General features: G+C 38.7%; 1 protein-coding gene across 1 annotated transcript in view; it reads right to left on the bottom strand.

Moving 5' to 3' along the window:
• Positions 1 to 974: 974 nt before the first annotated feature.
• The window catches only part of traf3ip2l (TRAF3 interacting protein 2-like), a 69,071-nt gene continuing 43,140 nt past the window's right edge, over positions 975 to 26,905 (bottom strand). Inside the window, exons 3-9 of the mRNA XM_072585463.1 lie at positions 23,486 to 23,528; positions 19,462 to 19,529; positions 19,026 to 19,123; positions 17,178 to 17,246; positions 16,911 to 17,027; positions 14,108 to 14,182; positions 975 to 6,620 (exon numbers count right to left, since the gene is read on the bottom strand). Of these exons, the coding sequence (XP_072441564.1) occupies positions 6,474 to 6,620; positions 14,108 to 14,182; positions 16,911 to 17,027; positions 17,178 to 17,246; positions 19,026 to 19,123; positions 19,462 to 19,529; positions 23,486 to 23,528 (617 nt within the window). The 3' untranslated portion in view covers positions 975 to 6,473. The remainder of the gene's footprint in view (positions 6,621 to 14,107; positions 14,183 to 16,910; positions 17,028 to 17,177; positions 17,247 to 19,025; positions 19,124 to 19,461; positions 19,530 to 23,485; positions 23,529 to 26,905) is intronic.

Below are 26,905 nucleotides of genomic sequence, written 5' to 3'. Positions count from 1 at the left end.
ATCCAGTGAATGAATAGTAGCATTCATTGCACAGGTAATGGAATATCCATCTCCTACACCGCCTAACATTTTACACTTGCTACTCAAATACATTATCATTATCACAAATCCCATCAGATTGACATCAAACTCAATCACCTGCCAGACACACAAGTGCTAGTAGCTTTAGAGTTCAGATGCAAAGTGTTGGCTGTGTGGCTCATTGCCTAACTTCCTTATGCCTTGCAGATGGTAGATGGGCATTAAGATTATGAGTCAAGAAGTATGGTGCTGGAAAAGTACAACCGGTCAGGCAGCATCCGACAAGCAGGAGAGTCAATGTTTCAAGCATAAGCTCTTCATCAGGAATCAGTCCTCACTTTCTCCATGAGAATTATGATACAATATTCTCCATTTGTCTGAATAGGTGCAGCAACAAAAACACTCAAATCTGCCTGTTCTTTTGCTGCCTCCAAAGTAAACTTCTACAACTCCCTGTCCAACTGTATTGTGGGAGTTGCTTCACAAGCTGGACCGCACACTGTCAAGAAAAGTCTCCAACACCATCATCATCTTGCCAACAATAAGCAGATCCCAAAGAATTTTAAGAGAGCATATGCAGAGAAAAAAAAAGTCTAATTGATTAGTACCATACATTTTGACCAACCACTTTCTATACCACTACCATGCAATGACTACAATATGCAACATCTACAGGATGCAGGGTAGCTACCTAGTAAGGAGATGCATTAGCATAAAATCATGCCCACATTCCCCTCCATATCTCACATCATTCTGACTTGATTCTATATGCCTGTTCTTTCGCTGCCTCCAAAGTAAACTTCTACAACTCCCTGTCCAACTGTATTGTGGGAGTTGCTTCACAAGCTGGACGGCACACTGTCAAGAAAAGTCTCCAACACCATCATCATCATCTTGCCAACAATAAGCAGATCCCAAAGAATTTGAAGAGAGTATAAGCAGAAACACTCAGATATTGGTAAAAGTTTAATTTATTCAACTCAGTACATTCAAAAACATACAAAGTACATTCAATTATTTTAGATAATAGCAGAGTAATATATCAAGAGTTAATCTCTTGATATTCAATTTCACTGCATTAACAAAGCTGCACTAATTACAGTAACACATCCCATGGTTATTTTATAGTGTGTAAATCACAGAATTCCAATTCCATTAAATTCTGAATTAAACAAAGTTTATGAAAACATTCAAAATTGCTGTTGACAGATATTTACCAAATAACTTCTATTCGCAAAAGCTATGTATCCCCTTCATTGTTTCCTACGCAGGCTAAGCATTAATTGTAGGTCAGATATTATATAGAAAATATGCTTCCAGAGCTTAGGTCATACTTCTTTAAAGTTATTGTCAGGTGAGCTTTGAAGGCAGCTGAATGGTTTGCCCTGATTTGTGGACTCCACTCAGCAGTGACAATACTCTATACCACCATATGTGGTGTCCTACAACACCTCAAAATAACACTTCAATCAATCATGGATAGCTAAAACAAAAAGAAACTCCACAAATACAGCACCAGTTGAAATGCTTCATATTTAAAGCACAATGGGGGAAAAAAGCAACACTTTTGGCATAGAATTTTGTATAACTGCTCTGCATCAATTACACGAAAATGAGATATCATGCCCATCACAACAGTCAAACAACAGAAGTGGTGTTGTGAATGTAATGACTTATGCAGGGCAAAATAGCTCCACTACTAAAAACAGAAAGAACTGCAGATGTTGAAAGCCAGAAACAAAAGCAGAAATTGCTGGAATAGTTCAGGAAGTCCAGCAGCAACTGAGGTTCTGAGCAAGGGACACTGGACCTGAAATATTAACCAAATTTTCTCCACAGATGCTGCCAAACCTGTTGAACTTTTCCTACGATTTCTTTTTTTTTATTCATAGTTCCACAACTGTTAGCAGACCATGTGGTTATTTGTCTTGTGTGAATTCAGACCCAAGAGTGAATTATTCAATAAGATATCAGATCAGGCCTGTTATTATGCAACAGTTAAATATTACTTTCCTTCAAGCAGATATTGAATAAACCGAGATGTAACTCTGATCAAATTCCACCCTTTCTTGAAAGCCACAGAATAGGGCATAAATTGCTTCCCTATTGCTATCCAAGGTACATATCAACCAACTAAATCCCAAATCCAGTTTGGCTTAATGATCATCCTGGTCTTCATAGGTCAGCACAGTACTGCAATAAATGCATACATTGTCCATTCAGACCAGTTATATTGGTTAGGAAGGAGCAAGTACCAAATTCTCTGCCATCTGGACTAATAGAATTTATAGCCTGGATTCATTAAAAAGCCTTTGCAGTCCTGTACAGGAATTTTTATGTGAGTGCCACTGGCAAAAAGCATTTATTGTCAGTGTCTAATTGCTTTCAAGAAAGATTGTGAGCCATGTTCTTGAACTACTGCAGTCAATATGCAAATACACCCACAGGGCAGTTGAAAAGGGATTTTGACCTAGTGACAGCGAAGGTGTGATAGATATATGGATTCAAGATGGTATATGGTTTGGTGACAACTTTGCAGGTGGTAATGTTCCCCTGTGTTTGCTGCCTTTGTCCTTGCAGGTTCATCCAGGATCACATGATCTGGATAAAAGCATTGGGTCGGCTGGCTGCAAGTTGAAATTCATAAAAGAGTAAAGAACCCTTGAAGAGAAAAGCTTGAGACTGACATAGAGGAGGAAATGGGCTTACATTTGTAACATAACATTTATTGTAAAGTGTATAGAAATTGATGTCAAAGCTACAACTAGTGGTATGTGTTATTTATGGATAAACAGTACAGCAATGTCATAGTGCAATTAAAAATGAATGTCCAAAAGGTGCTACAAGTTAGCTATAAGTTTGCAAAGAACAGAAATAGCCCCTAGCCAACCCATATGGGTTTGAAAAGGAATGTGCTGCTCCTGTCATTAAACTCACCACAGAATGTTAATTCTATTTATTAAATGCAACAATGAGCATACAGTGGCAGGCTCCATGTGGAAATACACTGCCAAAACAGCATACTGGGGCCACCAGCTCTACATAATCAGAATTCAGGAATATATATTGGTTAGTTGTTAGCACTACTACCTCTCAGTAGCAGGGACACAGATTCAATGTCACTCAAGGGTGACAGGCTGTGCGGAGTTTGTACATTCTCCCAGTGTCTGTGTGGGTTTGCTCGGTACTCTAGGTTTACCCCCACAATCCAAAAGATATGCAGGTTAGGTGGATAGGCCATGGGAAATGTAGATTTACAGGGATAGGTAGGGGATTGGTTCTGGGTGGGATGCTCTCTGGAAAGATCAGTGTGGACTTAAAATGGCCTGCTTCCACACTGTAGAAATTCTACGTATAGTTAAGGCAGAATTGGAAGTCGAGAGCAGTTGAATAGTTGTACGAAGTCATAATTCATGAAAATATCTTAGGAATCAGTGTACACAGCTAAGGGTTAGAGTTAAAATTTTTAAAAAACCTGTGGGAATTGGAGGATGGTGTGCATCAATAATAGCCTGTGACATGAAGGAAATAAACAAGCAATGTTTTCTTAACCAACTGAGCAAAATTAGAATTCAGGATAAAAAAAACCTGGGCAACACTAACTTTGTGTGAAGCTGGAGTTATACATGAATAAGTGTTGGAGCATAGTTTCCATAATTCAGGATGTATAGACACAGAAAAGGGAAGGTGAATGAGCAGCCTGTAAGCAGTCAGTAGGATAGCTCAAGACTGAGTCACATTTTGGAGGTGAAATTTCAAGGGCAGATCATCAAAAGTGAGGCAACATAATCCCTTGTGAAGCTTTAATAAGACCTGCTGACCCAGTGTCAGCAGCATCTGGAAAGGAATTCAGAGAAATCTATGGGATTGATCTCAATTCCAGTTATTGATGTGCTCTGGAAGGTGTTCAAGAAAAGATTGCAACCAATAATCACCTCATGTTAATTTTGAGATGTTGGAATGCAGATTATACTATCCTATATTGTTGTATCTTTGCTAAGTTTTATATGTAATAAACTAGCTGTCCTTTTGTTAACAAAAAAAAAGGCTGACATTCATAATACTATGGGTGGCACGGTGGTTCAGTGGTTAGCACTGCTGCCTCAGTGCCAGGGGACCAGGTCCAATTCCAGCTTCAGGCAACTATCTGTGTGGAGTTTGCTTGTTCTCCCCATGTCTGCATGGGTTTCCTCCCACAATCCAAAGATGTGCAGGTTAGGTGAATGGGCCATGCTAAACTGTCCATAGTGTTAGTTGCATTAGTCAGAAGGAGTCGAGTCTGGGTGGGTTACTCTTCGGAGGGTCAGTGTGGACTTGTTGGGCCAACGGGCCCGTTTCCACACTGTAGGAATCTAATCTAATCTAAACCTAATACAGTATAAGGCCTATATGATTAGCCATATCATCTAGGTTAAATTTTAACATTGTTGTGACTGGTGCAAGAGTGAGACATGCCAGTAATTGCTGCAACCTTGCTTGTAGCAATTTGCAAGTTAAGTTATTACATGCGCTGTGCATCATTCTGTTTTCAGTGCTGGTGATTGCAAATGAACCTCCCTAATCATGCATATTTATTATAAGCATATATGGCACTAAATTCAAATTTTATACCGTCTCTCTCAGTTCTTATTTCCCAATCTGTAAAGATACCCTGTTGTTTTCCCTGTTCATTCAGGTCCTAAATACCATGCCCTCTTGCTGCGATGTTTTTGAGCTGAAGGCTTCAGAGGTACATTTAACATAGAACATAGAACAATACAGCACAGAACAGGCCCTTTGGCCCACGATTTAAGTAATGGCTGGTACTGTTACACGTACTGCAAATTATTACATATTTTTATGTACATAGATAGGGCTAACATCTCACTTGTTATTTTTAATACTATGTGCACGTTTGCCATGAAGGAAATAAAAGATGGTTAGAACGCAAACAGAAAATACAAAATTAACGTGTAAGTAGGCTGGAAAAATAGATGAAGGTTACTTTGCTTTGAAAATGATTTATTTTAGATGGTTTCTAAATGCAGATAAGAGGAGTTTCTAATATAAACATTTACCATGAGAACTGTTAAATTTACATCTCAAATTCTTTGGTGGTTTTCATAGTTTTTTGCTGAGATACTTTTTTGTGGTTTTATCTGCAGATGTGTTTTTAAGTAGATTTATGGCTTTCAGTGTAATATCCTGTTCTATTAGGTTTGACAAAAGCTGAAAAAAATCACAGCAATTCACATAGTGACCATAAGAAATGACAATTCCCATCTCATTTATGGTTTGATATGCAGCCAGCTGTTAATACCTGTCAACAACTGTTATCCACTTTGCATTCCATAGATATTAATACAGGCACTGTTTGTCCTGTATTAAATTTTCATTTATTTGGGCAAACTTGGCTGTTCAACAAGCTGTTTGAACCTACCTGAGAACATAAAGAATAGAGATAGGTCACTGAGCATCATCAGCCTACTCCACTAGTCAAAAGACCATGGATGACCTCATACCTCAGATTGTCTATCCTAACTATCCCCATATTAATTCCCTCAAGATCCAAAAAAATCTATTAACATTAATCATAAACATAATCATGAGCATGAGCATTCAGTATCCTCAAGTGTAAAATAATTCCTAACATTCACAACTGAGTAAAGAATCTTTTTATCTAAGTCTTATCTGAGACTAAGGGTCTATGGTTTATTTGCAGATTCTAGCTTCCCCAGCCACAAAAACAAACTTTCTAGCACTCAATCTATCTTCACAGGACAACCTGGAATACATCTCAGGTGAACCTTATGACACTCCTCCCTCAGGCAAGTTCATCTTTCATTTGGCAAACAGACCAGAACACTGATATGCCCGATATGGCCTCACAAAGGTCTTTTAGAGAACTGCACTGATACTTCCTTACTTTTATATTCTAACCTCTTCATAGTAAAGGTTCACGTCAAATATTTACCCAATTGTTTCTTGCACTTGTGCAACTTTGATGTATATATGAGGACATATATTTTGATGTGAATATTTTGCTGTCTATCATGATCACTTCAGCTATTTAACCCTCATAATTAGTGTCAGACATCAGTAAACATGACTAGAGAGAAACGCCATGAAAATTGAGCTCTGAAATAAGATGTCAGCTTAATGTTTCAGAAATGCTACCTGTTTAATATTACATCTCATTTAGCAAGTAAGTCACATTTACAACAAATGCACTTGATATACATCAAGCTGAAGCAAATCTTGGAATAAACATCATGTGTTGCAGCCACAATTTTATCATTTTTCAATGATACAAAGTTATTGTTTTTTGGCTGAATTCAGCACATTTGAAATATTTTGAAGAAATGAATTTCCATGAAGGTCTGAAAATTGGTTATTCTTAGCCACAAAAAAAAATGCCATGTAATTAGCAAAAGTTTGTTTTATGATATTACTACAGCAAGATCAAGCTGAGATTATATGGATTTCTGAATGATAGTTGGAAGTTCACCAACTGGAGGAGGATTGTATTTTTCCAGGCGCATCAGTCGTCGTAGAATATCTTGGGTTTGCATTGGCCAACGGTAGACATGTGTATTTTGTAGCCATGAAGGAACATGATTCTGAACAAATAAAAACCCATTTTTAATTTAAAAAGTCAGCATCTGCAATCTGTTCAAAGTGCCAGCTGTCATGCTGTTAATAAAGTGACCATACTGTTTATTACAACTAGAATGAATCACTGATTATAATTTATTCAGCTCTCATAATTAAATCTCAATACTTAAATGCTTCTCTAAATTATATTTAAAAACTGCAATGTACTCTGGACTGGTCCCAATTAGTTCAACAAGATTTATCAGGGTTTTACGCTGGACGGTGTACCTACATTTTACTGAAATTGAACAGATATTGAATGCAAGTTCATCTATTTATTAATTTGAGTATTAGTACATTAATAAATACAGTATCAGACTACAGGATTAACCTCTTAGCCTACAATAAACACTCTTTGGTTCTCCAGCTGCAACCTTATAGCCAGCCTCTACACAATTGTTCCTAAACCCATACATTTGTTTAATCAATGCTTCAAGTTTATTTTAAGCTGTTCTCAATTCAATTTCATCCAACATACATTTTCATCTCTCTCCCTAAATTCCTCTTCTCCATTTAGAGCCAGGATATGTCTACTCCAATATTTATAATATCTATGTAACTCAAATTCCATGTCCATTCTTATGTGTATTTTGGCTTCCACTTTGGCATATTCCATTTAGTTCTCTTTCATTATTTTTTTCTCTCTTCTTGAGATCTCCTGTCTTCTTTGCTTTTAACCAGTTATCCTTTCTGTTCACCCTTTATTTCTTGGATTCTTAACATACAACCTAGTCATGAAAAAGACTTCTACCTTCCCAGGAGTAGACTGGTCTTCAATAACATCTCTGGGACACCCGCACCAATCAACCACACCTCCCGTGGCCCAACATTTCAACTCCCCCTCCCACTCTGCCGAGGACATGGAGGTCCTGGGCCTTCTTCACCACCGCTCCCTCACCACCAGACGCCTGGAGGAAGAACGCCTCATCTTCCGCCTCGGAACACTTCAACCCCAGGGCATCAATGTGGACTTCACCAGTTTCCTCATTTCCCCTTCCCCCACCTCACCCTAGTTCCAAACTTCCAGCTCAGCACTGTCCCCATGACTTGTCCGGGCTTGTCCTACCTCCCTATCTCCTTTTCCACCTATCCACTCCACCCTCTCCTTCCTGACATATCTCCTTCATCCCCTCCCCCACTCACCCATTGTACTCTATGCTACTTTCTCCCCACCCTCCTCTAGCTTATCTCTCCACACTTCAGGCTCACTGCCTCTATTCCTGATGAAGGGCTTTTGCCCGAAACGTCGATTTCGAAGCTCCTTGGATGCTGCCTGAACTGCTATGCTCTTCCAGCACCACTAATCCAAAATCTGGTTTCCAGCATCTGCAGTCATTGTTTTTACCTGGTCTTCAATAAACCTACAATCTACCTGTTTCTCTGTTTTGTCAGCATTCTCCAAAAAGGTCAATCTACCCATTTGAGACTGTTTCCTTTTCAGAAACAATACAACTACCCATCCAGTAAAGTACCAGTTTGGGGTTATTCTCATTAGACTTCTATATCTTAATCAGTGCACCCACGGCTGCTTCTGAATCGTCCCACAACTCAACAATCATTGGATTTCCCACATTTCCCTCCAGAAAGACAATTTACTCAAGGGTGGTCCTACTCAGTGTTATGAAGATGTGGGTATACTGTACGTGTAAGAAAGTTAAAAGCTGCTAGAGCTACCCAAGTGTTCTCAATAAGGTAACAATGTAACACTTGGTTGAAAGCTAAATTAGCTGGTTGCCTGGAAATGACAAAACAGATTTGAATTAGGCCAGTTTAAATTATACCCCGAAAAATACCAAACTCCAATCCAGTTTGAATTCAGTATATTGACAATCTTAAAAGCCAATGACAAAATCTGAAGCTTTGGGGGTATAAGTCAGGGGAAAATTGAACAGTTGAGAGAATGACTAAGCCACTAGCATTTAAAAAACTGCCTGAAAAATAGCTCTCTTAAAAGTACCTTTATTGATCAGTAACCTGGAAAGCAGAATCCCCATGGAGGAAAAAAGAAGGCCAAAAGTCAGAAAACGAAAGCTACTTAGTTTTGAGGCGAGAAGTTTTGTTTTGTAAATTGCAATTGAGTGTTTTATTAGACAAGACTTATAGAAGGGAAGGTAAAAAATAGGTTAGAGGAAGAAGTTGTAAATCATTGTTAGTTAATTATTCTGTTATACTCTCAGAAATAAAGTTGCTAACTTTTACTTTAACTAGTCCTTGGCAGATTTGAATTTTTACAGATTACTGCATGGGATAAATCTTTTCTGTGTCACTAGTTTTAAATTATGCTGAGAGTTTACTCCATGTTGTAAGAGATTGGGGACTCATCTGGGATTTGAACTGGTTTAGACAGATTGGAGTAGAATTGGGAGAACTAAAATTCCCAGCAGATTTAAACACCTGCAGGTTGGTGTCCTAGATCTTTACTTTTGGTAACTTGTGGCTGATTAAATTAAAAGTGAGAGAAATAACTCTTAAAATTACTGAAGAGGATTTGAAGATGATTCTCAAATTTGCCAAGGAAGTTTAGAAAAAAAGAAAAAGGCCATACTTTTAGAATTAGCAAAGAAATTAGATTTGGGTTTAACCAAGGACAAAAGTCAAGCTGAAATTGTAAGGGAGTGAGTCAAACATTGAGGTGTATCAGAGAAAGAGCCAAGTGCAGTAGAGGTAGAAAAACTTAAATTGCAATTGAGGAAAATGGAGTTAGAAGATAAACAGAGAGAGGGAGGAAAGAGGCAGAGAGAAGGTTCTTTGCTGAGCAAAGAGAGAGAGAAGAAAAGGGAGAGAAAATTTGAACTTGTGAAGTTGCAACCTAGTCAGCAAAGTCAAGTTAACAGGATGGAGATTAGAAGAGAAGGTAGTGACATATATTATGAGAAATATGTTGAAGCCTTCTTTATTTCGTTTGAAAAATTGGCTAGGCAGATGGAGTGGTCTGAGGATTTTTGGGTAATGCTAGTCCCAACTAAACTGGTAAACAGAGCAATTGCCACACTGTCAGATGAGGGGTCAAGAGATTATGAAGAGGTTAAACAGGTTATTTTAACTGCTTATGAATTGGTACCAGAAGCATATTGACAGCGGTTCAGAAACACAAAGAAGGAACCAGGTCAGACTTGTGTTGAGTTCAAAAGAATTTAACATAATCATTTAGATTGATGGGTACATGCTCTAAAAAAAATAGACAGGACATTTGAGGCTCTAAGAGAGATTATTCTGCTGGAGGAGTTCTGAATGACTGAAGTGACACCCTGGCTTTGACTAGCATATTGCTTATTGTTGACAATTCCATTACTTTTTAAAAACCATTCCTGGGATGTGGACATCACTGGTGAGGTCAGCATTTATCATCCACAGGGCAGTTAAGAATCAACCACATTGCTGAGAGTCTGAAGTTAGCCAGATCAGGTAAAGATGTCAGGTAAAAATCTCCGAATGGAGATGAATGAGCCCAATAGGTTTTATGATAATCAGTAATGGCTACATAGTCAGCATTAAGCTAACTTTGCCAGATTTTTATTGAGTATAAGAGCTGGCAAGTCATGTTAAAATTGTACACAACATTGGTTCGGCCGCATTTAGAATACGGTGTCCAGTTCTGGTCGCCACATTACCAAAAGGATGTGGATGCTTTGGAGAGGGTGCAGAGTATGAGGATGTTGCTTGGTATGGAAGGTGTTAGCTACGAAGAGAGGTTGAGTAGGTTAGGTTTGTTTCCATTAGAGAAAAGGAAATTGAGGGGGGACCTGATTGAGGTTTACAAAATCTTAAAAGGGTATAGACAGGGTGGATAGAGACAAGCTTTTTCCCAGGGTGAAGGATTCAATAACGAGAAGTCACACTTTCAAGGTGAGAGGTGAAAAGTTTAAGGGGGATACACGCGGCAAGTACTTCACACAGAGGGTGGTGGGCATCTGGAATGCATTGTCAGCAGAGGTGGTAGAGGCAGGCACGGTAGATTCATTTAAGATGCTTCTGGACAGATGCATGAATAGGTGGGGAGCAGATGCTTAGGAATTGGGCAACAGGTTAAGACAGTAGATTTGGATCGCCTCAGGCTTGGAGGGCTGAAGGGCCTGGTTCCTGCGCTGTAAAGTTTTTCTTCTTTGCAAATTTCTCCATGTGTCATGGTGGATTTGAATCCCTCTCCTCAGAGCATTACCTAGAGATTCTGGATTACTGGTCCACTATGCCAATAATGCTTTTTCACCAAGCTCCTTGCTCCTACCTGCTCTGACCAACCACTTTGTGACATTAGGATGCTGACTCTCAAGGCCTCAATTCTTCCCACTACTCCTCTCGCATCTGTTTCTCTTCTAAATATTTCTCTTACTCAGATCTCCTTTAAAATCTAATTCACTATTCCTCCCTCTGCACTCATTTCAGGCACCTTGTTCTCTACTCGGATTTCACTTTCCTTCTCCATTTATAATCTTTGACCCCTAATTAAAGCTGCTCCTTCAAACATGTAGCCTCTTGACTTCCATATGCTCAATCACAGCAAACAGAAGCTTATATTGGATAAATGGTTAAACATCTAAATTGCCAAATTTGTAAAAAGTGATAAGGAGTTAATTATTTAAATGCTTACTCAAACCTGCAGTGAGAACTAAGTTTTGGAAAAAAACTTTATTTTTGACATTATTTTGCAGTTATATAGTCTCTATTTCACTTTCAGTGTGGAAGTGTCAATATTAATCGCTATGTAACAACTTTCAACAATTATCACCTTATCAACCTTATCCAATCAGCAAAACAAAGATGGAAAATGTAATCAATGCTGCTAATTAGCAGCATCTATTGTCAATAACCTGTTTGTTATTGCTGCTGAGTTCCTGATTACATCAAAACTTTGATTAAATCACAATTGTGAGATGAATGCTGAAGCAGGGAGGAGAATTGCTATCCTTGACAAAGACATTTGATCGTGGAGCTTTAGCAAAACTTAGGTCAATGGCAAAATGTTGCTGTATCTGGGTAATGGCTGACAAATGCACGTAATTGAGAATACTGGAAGCCAATCATTACAACCCCTTAGCAGTATCTTTTAATGAACCATCTTTGCCAATTCAATAGTCTTCAGGAGTAGATAGACATGTGATTTTGCTTGGAAATGGAAACGCTGCACTTCCCAAAATGCATCACACGTCAAATGCATTACCCTCATCAACACTCCTGATTATCACCGGGCGGCACGGTGGCACAGTGGTTAGCACTGCTGCCTCACAGTGCCGGAGACCCGGGTTCAATTCCCACCTCAGGCGACTGACTGTGTGGAGTTTGCACGTTCTCCCCGTGTCTGCGTGGGTTTCCTCCGGGTGGTCCGGTTTCCTCCCACAGTCCAAAGATGTGCAGGTCAGGTGAATTGGCCATGCTAAATTGCCCATAGTGTTAGGTAAGGGGTAAATGTAGGGGTATGGGTGGGGTGCGCTTCGGTGGGTCGGTGTGGACTTGTTGGGCCGAAGGGCCTGTTTCCACACTGTAAAGTAATCTAATCTAATCAAAAAGAGTTATCAAATTTCTCAAACATTACCTTCCCTCGACGTAATTATTTCTGATTAATCAATGTCTTTCCAATGCATTCTGTCTCTCATAATTTCCCCACTGAGGTAAGAAAGGGCAGTAATTTCCTGGCCTTTCAGTTCCTCCTCTTGTTTTGAATTAACGGGACAAGATTAGCAATCCTTTGAACCTCTCAGACCTCAACTATGGACAGAGATGACGTAAGAAGTACTGCTAATGCCCTGAGATCGCTTCCTTTGCCTCCCTCAACAGTCTTGGGAAAATCTCATCTGGTTCTGCAAAATTATCCATTTTTAAGGCTTTTAAACTCTCAGTAACTTCCTTCTCGCAATTTCTTCCAAAATTTCAAAGTCCTCCACCCTTGATGCCTATACCTGCATTGTCCTTTTCCAGTATGAAGACCAATAAAATATTCACTGAGGATTGTGCTCACATACCAATCACCTCTATGGGGCATCCCTCTTTCCCTAGCTATTCTGTTGTTTTCTATTGGGGAAAACAACCCCTAATGTTTACTTTTATTCTATCTGCCAATGCTTTCTCACACAGTTTGCTTTCCTATTTTCCTTTCAAGGTCCCATATGCACTTTTTATACTTCCCTAGGATTGCTACTGCATTGAGCTCTTGGTATAGACTTTAAGTTCCTTTTTCTTAATTCTAACTTTTATGCACCTTATGTGCTTGACATTCAGGCTTCTTCAGTTTTGGTCCCACCCTTTGTTTTTATGGTATATAGATAGAATACAACCTTGTACTCTCACCATGTCCTCCTTGAATGCCTCACACTATTGTGACACAGTTTTATCTTCAAGTAGCTGTTCCTCCCAATCCACTTGGGCCAAATCATAGGCTGCCTTACTAAAATGCACCTTTGCCCAGTTTAGAATATTTATTCCTGACCCATCCTTATCCATCTCCATAACCATTCTAGATCAACCAAGTTAGCAAGTTTTAAGAAGGTTTGTAGCTCAGCTTGAGGGTTTGGATGTAGGTTTGCTCGCTGAGCTGGAAGCATGGCATTCCAACCAGAATTCTATCAACAAACACATTGACTTGGATCTCACCACCCCCTGAGAAAAATAACAGGAAATGACATCACCAACCCAAGGAAATCGAAACACATACAGAGTGGGCCATACCACCAGTGCTTCATCCAGACGCTCACTGATGTTACCTAGTAGGGTGATGAAATGTCTGAAACCGAACCTTCCAGCTCAGTGAGCAAACCTACATCCAGATCTAACTGAGTTATGGTCACAATCTCAATATTGTTTCTGATGTGCCTTTCACTTGCCTGAGCTCATTTCTGAATATTGGGTCCAGAATAGCCCCTCTCTCGTTGGGCTTTCTGCCAACTGGCTAAAATGTTTTACTGAATGCAATTTACAAGTTTTGTTCCCTCTCTCCTTGCATAATAAATTATCCCAGTCAATATTTAGGAAAAACCCCTACAATTCCTGCATTTCTTTGAAATTTGATTTCATATTTGATCTTGTCTTTCCCTGACTGTTTGGGGGCCTATAGTACACACCTGACAGCAGATATTCCCTTTTGTGTTCTTTACTTCTACCCATAAGGCCTCATTTGACAATCACTCCTCATTACTATGATTGGTTCCTAGATCAATCTTGAAACATTCCCTTTAGCTCATCTACTTTATTCTTCAGGCTCCTTGCACTAAAATATATTCGATTCAACCTAAATACACTAAACTCACTTCTTTCTTAACCGAAACTTTCCAGACTCACTTGCATTTTCACTTCTAATTCGTAGTCTCTACTCTGAAAGACTGATTGTCAGGATTCCATCCTCAGGTCAAACTAGTTTAAATCCGCCCCAACATTTGTAAATCTCCCTGGGAAGAGGTTAATCAGTCTTCTGTTCAGATGCAAGCTGTCCAAATTGTACGGTTCCTACATCCTCCATACTTACCATGTTAGCTCCTGGGAAAATAATTGGAAGAAATCTGAAGTTCTTGCTGCCATTCTGAATAAATTCGTTTTGAAGCTGCAATAAAGCAACAAGTAGAAGTTTATGAAATAGCCCAGAGAACCTGTATTTTTAAAAACAATTTGGAAATGCATATTTCTTACAGCATTAGCCATAAAGAATTATATACTTAGTTTATTTCACATATCTTGGAAAGAAAAATATCTAAATTTGAAAAATGATAAAGCTAGATTGAGTGAAAGCTTTTCATTTGAGGTCTCAGAAATGTTCATTAAATTTTAAGGGAGCGTTCGGCAAACAATAAGGAAGTTTATCCTCTTTTCCAAGGAATTAGCCAACATCAGCTGAAGACAACCTAACATTGAGGTTAGAACATTTTGTCTCAATTTTGTTTACTGCAAACCTGAAGTCTCAAACTTTTTCCCTGATGTCTGCTTGCATTTGCCCCAAGAAAATGTTGAGTTTGAGAAGATGGGCTACGGTGAGGATGGCAAAACAGGGATCAGTGTCCCTAGTGTTGTGAGGACACTTCATATTTAATGATTTTTGTGGACTGAGTTTGAAGAATTAAGGAGATGTGTAGTTTTTTTTTGGGAAAGGTTAATGAAAAGGACACCAGTCTTCCATTTGTGTTTGAACTGCGGTTGCAGGCGTGGAGTTTGTGTTTGGATTTCAATTTAAGAAAGCCTGCTACAGAACAAGCTGCTTAGCTCTAGTCTCCTGTTTCAGAAACACTTTTGCTGTGAGATCAGGGTGAAATCTGATTGTTCTTCTGGAAGAGTGACTGAAAGACCCTCTCAAGATTTTATTTCTTGACCAAACTGTATTCAGCAAGATCCCAGATTCAAAAATGTATGTAATTAGTAACTTATGCTCAAGTGCAAAAACACAAGACTGACTTAGGCACATTTTGCATCTGTTTTTGCCTTCAGGGACAGATCTTACTGAATGCTGAAACAACTTTGGAGAAGCTAATATCCCTAAGGTAGAATCAGGATAACAAAAGATGATTGAAATCTCTTTACAGTGAGGCATGTAAATGAGTCTGTTGGCAGAGAGACAGCAACACACAGGATTAAATTAATCACAGATTTAAAAAAAGACAGACATAGTATGAGATTACAAAACGTGTACTCTTTAGAACAGAAAAGTGGACAGCACTACTTGTCCACAATAAAGCTAAAAACAAATCACAACACCAGGTTATAGTCCAACATGTTTAATTGGAAGCGCACTAGCTTTTGGAGCGACGCTCCTTCATCAGGTGATAGTGGAAGGCTCAATCCTAACACACAGAATTTATAGCAAAAATTTACAGTGTAATGTAACTGAAATTATACATTGAAAAATTGATTGTCTGTTAAGCCTTTCATCTGTTAGAATACAGTGATAGTTTCACTTCTTTCATGTGTAAATCACAAAACCATTTTTTTTTTTAAAAAGTTGCATTCTCAGGTTAGCTGTTAACAATGGTAATAGCTAGACAATATGTTGAAGATGTTAGCCCCCTGTGTTCTCTGTCTATGCCATGATGTTTAGACTGATTCTAATCTAAAAAGTGAGATAACGGAGTTTTACATAAATTCATGCAGTTTTTGAGCTCAGAGTTCTACATGAATGTATGCAGTTTTGAGCAAAGTACAATGTAACCCTGCAAGTACAAATTCATCCCACAAAATGAGTGTGTCTGTGTGTGTGTGTTGGGGTTGAGTGTGAGAGCAGAGTGTCTTAAGTCTGTGAGGGGGTGCGTGTGAGAGGATGTCAGTGTACGTGTGTGTGTGTGTGTGTAGAGGAGTATCTGTGTGTATAGTGCAATGGTGATCACCTGTAATGTGACATGAATCCAAGGTCCCGGTTGAGGCCCTCCCTATGGGTACCAAACTTAGCTATCAGTCTCTGCTCGGCCACTTTTCTCTGCTGCCTGTCCCGAAGTCCACCTTGGAGGATGGTCACCTGAAGGTCCGAGGCTGAATATCCTGGACCATGAAGTGTTCCACAACTGGGAGGGAACCCTCCTGTCTGTTGATTGTTGTGCGGTGCCCATTCATCCGTTGTCGTAGCCTTTGCTCTATTTCCCCAATGTACCATGCCTCCGGACAACACACACACAGACACACACCCTTACAGACACACACACTCCCACATGCACCCCCTCACAGACTTCAAAGACCCACATGCACGCATATTTTGTGGGGTGAATTTGTACTTGCAGGGTTACATTGTACTTTGCTCAAAAACGGCATGAATTTATGTAAAACTCCATTATCTCATTTTTTAGATTAGAATCAATCTAAACCTCATGACATAGACAGAGAACACAGGCGGCCAACACCTTCAACATATTGTCTAGCTATCACCATTGTTAACAGCTAACCTGAGAATGCAACTTTTTTTTAAAAAAAAGTTTTGTGATTTACACATGAAAGAAGTGAAACTATCACTGTACTCTAACAGATGAAAGGCTTAACAATCAATTTTTCAATGTATAATTTCAGTTACATCACACTGTAAATTTTTGCTATAAATTCTGTGTGTTAGGATTGAGCCCTCCACTACCACCTGATGAAGGAGCGTCGCTCCAAAAGCTAATGTGCTTCCAATTAAACCTGTTGGACTATAACCTGTTGTTGTGCGATTTGTAACTTTGTACACCCTAGTCCAACACCAGCATGTCCATGATAAGTTACCATAACTCAATACAATTGCTCAAATTCTCTGTGCATTAAGTTTGGGGATAACTTAGTGATTCAAAAGCATTAAAATTATTTCTCATAATTAAAATTACCTGTTTGTAGATAAAGACTGTATTCAAAGAATGTTCATCATTTTTCATGTCAAAGTTCTGAGATGTAACAGCTTCCCAGTATTTTGGGCTGATTACGATGATGATCAGATATCCTTTCTGTGTACATGTATGAGAAATGAAGGTATTACTGTTATACTTTGAACTTTCTAGTATAGTTCAGTCAATTCATAAAGCAGACTCATTATTTTCCAGGCAACTATGAATACTGTTCAAACATGGAGTCTAATTTTAAAAAGGCTAACTTACATCATTGATATATCTTTCCATCCAATCAATTTTGTTTATACTTCGAAAATTCTGCTCAAACATATCAATCTAAAAAAGAAACAAATGGTCTTATAAAAAGGTACTTGGAAGTATGACTTTGGTTTTTTCTGAATTTTAAAAAACTGCATGTTCGTTAATACAATAAGCATATGTAAATTAAATTAACTTGCACTGCAGAGAGACAGGTTAAGGAAAAAAAAAAGAGAATTGCCTGGATTCTTTATATTTGGTTAGATTTCATTGTTCCCTTAATTCCAATGGGTCCATAGCAGGGCGGTATTGTGATAAATATTATGAAACACCACAGATGCCATCAGGATGTGTAAATGTGTAAACTTGGGTGACCCACCTGAGAGAGTAGTGAGTAGCCATCTTTGAGAATTTGACTGTGGTTTCAGGGACGTCTGTTGCAATTGCGTAGCACTTTGATGAGACCATTCCTGGAGTAGTGTGCGCAGTTTTGGTCTCCTTACCTGAGGAAGATGTTCTGGCAATGGATGGAGTGCAAGAAAGGCTTACCAGACTGCTTCTAGGGTGGCAGGAAGTCAGACTTGACTTGTAGTGACTGTATTCATGAGAGTGTAGAAGAATGAGGGAGGAATTCTTATAGAAACCTATGGATTTCTAACAGGACTCAACACAGTGAATGGTGACCAGAGAGCCCAGAACCAAAGGTCACAGTCTGAGGATATGGAATAGGCCATTATAGAACTGAGATGATGAGAATCTCTTCACTCAGAGCAGTGAGCATATAGAATTCTCTGCAACTGGAAGCAGTTGAGGCTAGGGCATAAGTGATTTTCAAGGAGGAGGTGGGTATATTTCTTGGGGAGAAGGGACAGGAGGTCAAAAGTATGAGGAGAAAGCTGAAATAGGGTACAGCATCAGTCGTGTGCAAATCCATCAAGTACATAAGGTATTTCTATCCTTGTATGTTCCTAAGGTAGGGGAGAAGATCAAATCAGAACTGATCCCCATATTATCTTTATTTTGAAGTTTTACTGTAAATACCTCCAAACATATTATGCCTGGTAAATTATTTTACAATTGAAATGTTGAGAAATTGTTAATTCTGTTAAAGAATATCATTTTCAAATTAGTTATGATTTTAAACTGAAATGTTAAATTGATAAGTAGAAACAAAGTTTAAAATTCCACTTTTCAGCACTTTCAAAGTGGGTTCTTATTCTGCAAAAGCATTTTATCTATCCAAAAAAATGCATGCAAGTAAATTGCTACCAATCAGTAAGTTTAGCAGATTCCAAAATTTATTTTTTAAAATGCAATCTTAAATTTCAATGTCTGACACCCAATTATACAAGTAAAAAAAGCTACTGGGTGGTACCAATCATGTTAGTTTGAAAGAACAGTTACAAATCTCTGACTACTGACACTGGACGGACTACATGTTAACTACATGTTACATGTTAACATGGAAGGTTAAAACACAGTATGAGTTCTCAAACACAAGGGAGCAAAGTTCCTTATCATATCCAAAAGAGAAGTTGCAATATGACAGCAAAGACCTACTCTGGTAAACTTACATAACAACAGTAACCAGAAATATTTTGTCCAGACATTTAAATGGTGACTATATAAAGATTATAAATGTTTAAGACAGAACTGTAATTATGCTTCTAACCCAGAGATGTATTGTGGAACAAAATTTCTAAACATATAATCCAAACTGGCTACATAATTCCACAAGAGTATGAAGTAGTAGAAATAATTGGAAATCAAGCTTATACGAACAATCTTGTCAACCTTCAAACTTCAGAGATCAAGGACAAGAGCTGAGTGGAGGAGGGAGACAGTAGCACAACCAACCTGGGTTTCAAATCCATTCCTGATCAACAAAGCAACAAACTTGATCACCTCTTCAACATGTCTGTCATTATCTGTAGCATAAGTCACAAAGACTTTTCCTGGTAAAAGTTAAAGTGTGTATATTATGAACTCATTAGTGTTTTGGAAATTGGAAATATCAAACCCAGAATACTAACATGGAACTATGAATAAAAAAACAAATATGCCAGAAGACTGTTGAAAATAACAGCAAGTTACTTTACCACAAAAATACTTTTCTTCATATAATCATCATAAAAAAATTAGATATTTGACAATTCAAACATTATCTTAGCTTTGTATATCTAATACAGTCTAATATAAATGTAATTTCCAAGTTACAATGATAAAGTTAACAAAGTAAAGGCCAATTTTATTTTTCAGCTAAAGGCAATTTTGATTTATTATCAATACTTACTCTGTTCACGGGGAAGTACAAGGCTAAACGGTGCATTTGTATTCACTGGATCTGTAGGAGCAACTGCCCTGAAAATACATGAATTATGAATTAGAATGCTCAGATTAAATAATCTATATTGAATATGAAAATCATACTTGCAGCCTCCCACATCAAGCAAATTGATCTGACTAGCTAGTGCTGACAATCAAATGAAAATCTGGCTCTATGTTTCGTTTTTAATAAATCATATTCTAAAATTATGCACAAAGTCATTTTGCACATACATAATAATCAACATGCACACAAATCAGACAATTGCAGAAAGCCTGAAATAAAAACAAAGTGCCCGAGAAACTCAGGTCTGGTAACACCTGTACAGACAGAAACAGAGTTAACTTTCGGTCCCTTGGTTTCTCCAGCTCTGTTTTTATTTTAGATCTCCAGCATCTCTGGTACTCTCATTAGACTGCAGAAAATCTGAATGCTGTCTGTTTCTATTTGATAACTGTGAAAGCAAATATGGCACAAATATTTCCTTTAATGTGTAATTTGAGGTTAAGATAAAGATATTAGGCACATCAAAATCTCATGAACTTTGGTTTTAAAGGGGCAATATTTGAAATAGTATGCAAACTAGAAATCTATCTTCATTGTTACATTTAATCAGTTTCCCCATTTAAGAAAAATGCATTGTTCTTCCATTCTTCCTACAAAATGAATAAGTTTACATTTCCACACATTGTACACTATTTTCCATGTTCTTCCCAACTCAGTTAATCAGTTTATGCATCTTGCAACATCTTTGCATTCCTCCCATTGTCTGCTTTTCCATTGCAGAGAACAACGCAATGGACTCCATCACACCAAACCATGTGTACTGAAACAAGTATCCCAGGGTTTTCTATAAACCAATGTTGTGATCTCTGTTCTACAGCATGATGGCATTAAGCAGTTGATGACGACTCAAGATATAGCTGCTGGACAGTAGGTCATGAGGGAAAACCTACTGAACTTCTCTCACCAATTGCAGATATAGGTGCCACATCTTGTGGTTAAATACAATTCTGCTGATTGCACACTGTACATCATGGATGCCCGTTTTGAGTTACCAGATCTGTTCAACATTTATACAATTTAGCATGTTGGTGGTGTAGCACAACATAGTGGAGGGTATTCTCAATGTGAAGATGTCATTTTATCCCCACATGGACTGGGCGCCACACAGTGCTGTCATGGTAACTTCATGGTCCAGCTTATCTTCCATTCTGCCATCAAGCCAGGGGATCAACGCATGTTCAATGAAAAGTGCAGGAGGGTGTCCCAGAAGCATCAGGCACACAAAACCCTGGTGCACCTACCACACCAGGACTATTTGCATGCCAAACACAAACAAAGCACGCAAAAGACAGTCGAAAAATGTGGCGCTGGAAAAAGCCTTCATCAGGCTAAAGCCCGAAACATCGACTCTCCTGCTCCTCAGATGCTGCCTGTCCTGCTGTGCCTTTTCCAGCTCCATACATTTCAGTGGACTTTGCAGCATCTGCAATCCTCACTTTCTCCTAGCACAATGGACAGAGAGATGCAATCTCAACCAACAAACAAATCAAATCCAAACTCCACTATATTGCCAACATCTAGTCATGAAAGATGAAGGCTGGTAATTTAATAAGTGAACTGAAGAGATGGCTCCACAAAATTCCATGATCCTCAGTTAGGAGTTGACCACACATGGGAATCAATACAAAAACAAAAATATTGAAACATTTGCAACCATCTTCAGAGGAACCAAACAGATAATCTATTCACCTGTGAGCAAATCAGCAGAACTGCATTCAACCACAATGTAACAGATGCATCTGCAATTGGTGAGGGAAGTTCAATAGGATTCCACCCCCCCCCCCAAACCCTGGTTCTCTCATGACCTACTTCTGACTCTCTCCAGCAGCTATATCTCGAGTCACCATCAACTATTGAAGCTCGATAAATCCGAGTCACAAGTTATTTCGCAGATGGAATGGAGTGCAACAGAACTAAGTAAGCAGCTTTAACTTATTAAAATTAAGAACACACCTCCATTTACATCAACGGACTTGAGGTTGAAAGGGTGGAGAGCTTCAAGTTCCTCAGAGTGATGGTAACCGACAATCTGTCCTTGACTTCCCATGAAATTGTGACGGTCAAGGTGGCACAACAATGCCTCTTCTTCCTCAGGCAGCTCAGGAAATTTGACATGTCCATAACAACCTTCACCAACCTTTACAGATGTACAATTGATAGTATACTGTCTGGGTGCATAACGGGTCAGGCAGCATCCGAGAAGCAGGACAGTCAATGTTTTGAGCATAAGCCCTTCATCAGGAATGAGTTTATACCCAAAACATCGACTCTCCTGCTCCTCGGATGCTACCTGACCGGCTGTGCTTTTCCAGCACCACACTTTCTCCTTGGTGCATGATGGCCTGATATGTCAAATGCTCTGCCCAGGATAGTGGGAAGAAACTCAGAGGGCAGTGTGCACAGACCAGACCACCATGGGAGCCGACTTTCATCCATGGACTCCATTTGCATTGCTTGCTGTTGCGGAAAGGCTGCCAACATCAAAGACCCTTCGCACCCTGGTAATATTTCCTCCAAACTCTTTCATCAGGCGGATGGTACAGAAACAGGAACATGTAGTTCAGGGACAGCTTCTTCCCGGCTGTTGTTGGGACTGTTGAATGGACTCTCTAGCCTCAAATAATGCTGATCTTGCTAAAGATGACCTCTCTTGTACGTCCTGTGCAATGTTACCTGTATGCCTGTGTCCTTTTGTTCTGCACATTCTTGCTTACTATGGTCTGCCTGTACTGCTCGTGAACAAAGCTTTTCACTACAGGTGACAATAAATAAAATAAAATCAATTTTGGCTTCCAAGGATCCAAACATCACAAATGGTAATCTTCAGCCAAAGTAATTCACTCCATGCGATATTAAGAAACAGTTCAAGGCATTGAATACCACAAAATCCTGACAATTGGTTGGAGTCATACCTAACAAGTGGGAAGGTGGCTAAGGCTGTTGGAGATCAATCATCTCAGTCCTGGGGGTCACTGTAGGAGTTCTTCAAGACAGCATTCTAGGGCAAATTATCTTCAGTTGCTTCATTAATGATCATCATTCCATGATAACATAAGAAATATGGTTGTTTGCTGAAGATTACACAACATTCAGCTCCAATCACAGTTCTCCAACTACTGAAGCAGTCCATGTCCATATGGAGCAAGACCTGGACAATATGCAGGTTTTGGTTGACAAGTAGGCAATGACCATCTCCAACAACGTAGAATTCAACCATTGCCCCTTGGTGTCCACTGGCATTAACATATTGAATCCCCTATTAACAACATCCTGGGTGATTACTACTGGCCAGGAAATCCTGTCTACAAGGCACAAGTCAAAACTGTGATGGGCCCACTTGCTTGGATGGATTCAGCTCCAACAATATTCTAAAGGTTCAATGCTATCCAAGACTAAGCAGTTTACTTAACTGTCACCTTTCCAAATCTACGATGCCGACAGGCTAAAAGAATCAGGGAAGTAGATGCACAAGAACACGGTCACGTCCAAGTTTTGCTCCACAACACACATTATCCTGATTTGAAAGTATGTCTTCATTCCTTCACGGATGTGATATGAAAATCCCCAAACTCCCTTCCTAGCGGCACTGAGTGTCCCCATAGCAGTGCGTGAAAGAAACTCGATCATCTTCTCCAGCGCAATTAGGGATGAAGCAATTAACGCTGGCCTAACCAGAGACACCCACACCCCACAAAAGAAAAGAAAGATGAAACCCACACACCTTGTGATTCTCATTGATTGTATCTACTTCCTGTATATAGTACTCTAATATAAAACTTCAACCACTGATTAATCAATCTTTCCAAAGGTCACAAAAAGTCTGACCTAAATAGTAATGTTGCCAACACATCAAATTTCAAGATATTAACAGCTTTTTTCCATTAGAGAGAATTAAGAAGTGAGGAAAATACTTCAAAATATCTACCTCTGAAATGAAACATTTCCAGGACCATTTGGAGGATTGAAACCTGCAGTTAAATTCAAATGTTAGAGGTTACACAATGTGAATTAGTGGTTTTCAGAGCAATCATAATAAGCCATCTACTGAATGATTCTGTTCATAACATTAAAAGGTAACTTTTGTTTCTGTTCTCACTTCTTAAATGCAAATCCACAGTTCAAATAACTGACATTGTTCCCACTGCCATCTCAATCTTTAGAGATTTTGCATCCTAAGTGCTATAAATGTAAAACTAAACCTTATTATTCCCGTAAAAATGATGTTTTTTACCCTGAACTAGTGCACCTGTACACTACCAGTAGTATTTTCTGTTAAAAATAGATGTGTATGTTGGAACATAATTGAGAATGAAGTAACTGAAAAATCATTGAAAGTAACTTAACTATTATAAGTATCTTCTACAATTACAAGCTGGCAGTTAGATAGATACCTGCATCATCATTTGAATAATGCTTAAAAGAGACAATTTTAAAAAAATTGACTTGTACTTAGCAGGGCAAATGCAAATTTATCTCGGCCAAGACCAAAGTCATCGATTTAAATGGATGTAAAGTGTGAAGTTTAAGTTAACATTCTACTCATGGACAGAGTTAGATTGTAGCTTTTCATTGTAATTGATCCATATAGTTTTACCTCAACTCAAGAATAACTGCCTTTACGACTGAACTTGGTGTTGATTAGGGGCTTTGTTATGCTCAATTTCATCTACATGGAACTGCTACAGCAGATTGCAAACTTTGAAATCAGAACAGAGAAATGGAAGGAAATTAAGCTAATTCATATGGAGTGTCTTATCCGCTGCATTGTGAATCGTTGGTAAATTATGAACAAAAACAAAATCCACTCCTTCAAATGTGTCCTAAAAAACTTAATCTCCAATTGTCTTCAAAAGTACATTGTGTGTCAAATGGCTTAAACTAAATCATGATCCTTTCTAAATGTAATTCCATAATAGTTATGAGTGAAAGTATGCCAGTAATTAGGACAAGTAAGATGGGGACTAGCAGTATTACAAATGGGACCACTTATCTAATGTCAATATCTACAGGTCACTTGGTAGTATAAAGCTTGAATATTGCTGAACACAATATGTTGCCCAAGCTTTTCATCCTGGACTGAAACACAAGAATGCCACATTTCAGAAGATCAGAAAAATTTATTGTACAGGAGAAAAGGAATGTTGAATTTGTTAGCAAGAGTGGGTCATGTCTTTTTATGGCTAGTTGATGTTCATGTATCTTGGTGGCTAGTTTTCTGCCTGTTTGTCCAATGTAGTGTTTGTTACAGCTCTTGCAAGGTATTTTGTAAATGTATCCTTATCACTAGTATCTTTACATACGGATTAGGAAGGACACCAGTTCAACTGGATCAACACATCAATCCTAGGACAAGCCAAACAGAGACATGCACGAGAGTTCCTAGAAGCATGGCATTCCAACCGGAACTCTATTAGCAAAAACATTGACTTGGATCCCATTTACCAACCCCTGAGAAAAAGGAACAGGAAATGACATCATAGGAAATGATGTCACAAACGGAAATGGCATCACCAACCCAAGGAAACCCACGCACAAATAGAAAGGGGCTACACCACCAGAACTTTATCTGGAGGCTCACTGAAGATGTTACCTAGTATGGTGATGAAACATCTGAAAACTAACCTTTCAGCTCAGCAAGCAAACCTTCATACAGAACCTCAACCTGAGCTACAAATCTCAAAACTTGATGAAAGATTTATTTTATGCAACAAATGGTAGTACTCAATACGATGGTGAGCAAAAATTCAACAGTTGTCCAAAAGGGGAACCAGATATACATGAGAAGGAAAGAAAATTGCAGGTAGATGCTGAAACAGAAGATAAGTGGGACTAACAAGATTTCTCTTTAAAGAACTAGCATAGACCAAATGGGATAAACAGCGTCTTTCTGTGTTGTACTACTATGGCTATTGATTCTAAACTCAGAACAACAAGGTGAATAATTTACCTGTGACAGAAGCAAAATTAAACCAGGAATTTTGTGTATTCTAAAAAGAGTAATGAAGAAAATAATGAGATTTAACATAGATAAACCTAAGGTTTTTGAGAGGTGTGAGAGGAGATTACTAGCCACTGGAGATGTCCTGGAGGACTGGCGAGTAGCTAATGTTTTTCCTCCATTCAAGGAGGGAAATAGGGATAATCCAGGAAACTATAGACCGATAAGTCTCTCATCAGTGGTTGGGAAGCTACTGGAGAGAATTTTTCTGGATAGGGTTTACACACATTTAGAAAATGTACAGTTCTATTTTATAAAGAAATCCTAATGGCCTAATCGTTTTCACCTTATTGGTATTAAGCATTAACAAGAAAATTGCCAAAATCTGTCAAACTACTCTTCATTAAGAAATTATGACTTTGGTCTGGAAAAATACTAATATCACTCCTTTTATTTATAAAAAGGGAGAGAAACTTGGTTTCTTTTATGTTTGTCAATTTAAAATCAGTTGTGGAGTGATTGAACAAATGAGATATTTTTCAAAACCAATATGCAAGTTCAGTCTTACCAAGATAGTTGACTTTTTTTTTTCAGGTGGACATTGATAAGACAGATAGATAGCATGCATGGACATTTCACTATAAAAAAACTTCACGAAGTTATGTAACAACATCAAATTTTTAGAGAAAATATCACACTGATATGCAAGTAGCCTTTCATCTTGGCTTTGATTGGTTGACATGTAAGGGAGAGTGGAGAGATGGCATATGTACCTCTACCAGCTGAATGTGAACACCAAGAATCTGCTTTGTGGCCTCAAGTTTTCAACATATTTTTCATTTACTTGGAAGAACGAACAAAAGAGGCTGCAGATAGTACTTATTTACCCTTTAATGGGAACCAGAAGTTACAAATGGTATAGGTACGATATTATAGGTACAGGTGGCATAGTGGTTAGCACTGCTGCCTCACAGTGACAGAGACCCGGGTTCAGTTCCCGCCTAAGGCTCCAGTCTGTGGAGTTTGCACATTCTTCCAGTGTCTGCATGGGTGTGCTCCGGTTTCCTCCCACTGTCCAAAAATGTGCAGGTTAAGTGAATTGGCCATGCTAAATTGCTCGTAGTGTTAGGTGAAGGAGTAAACGTAGGGGAATGGGTCAGTGTGGGTTGCTCTTTGGAGGGTCAGTGTGGACTTGTTGGGCTGAAAGGCCTGTTTCCACACTGTAAATAATCTAAGCGAAACATAATTGGCTCATTTATGTTCTAGCCCCCTCAGGATGAAGGTCAAAGGATGAAAGTTATGTTCCACCTATAGCAGAACATTGCTGGACCCCATTTGGTCTACTGCATTCAGTTCAGAATACTTCAGCAGAGGAAGAATCGAGAGTATTCACTACAGATTCACCAG

The sequence above is a fragment of the Chiloscyllium punctatum genome, chromosome 15, assembly GCF_047496795.1.
Source record: "Chiloscyllium punctatum isolate Juve2018m chromosome 15, sChiPun1.3, whole genome shotgun sequence".
In the NCBI taxonomy this organism is placed as follows: Eukaryota; Metazoa; Chordata; class Chondrichthyes; order Orectolobiformes; family Hemiscylliidae; genus Chiloscyllium; species Chiloscyllium punctatum.
The sequence above is the reverse complement of the archived record's forward strand: the minus strand, read 5'-3'. Positions and strand labels throughout refer to the sequence as shown.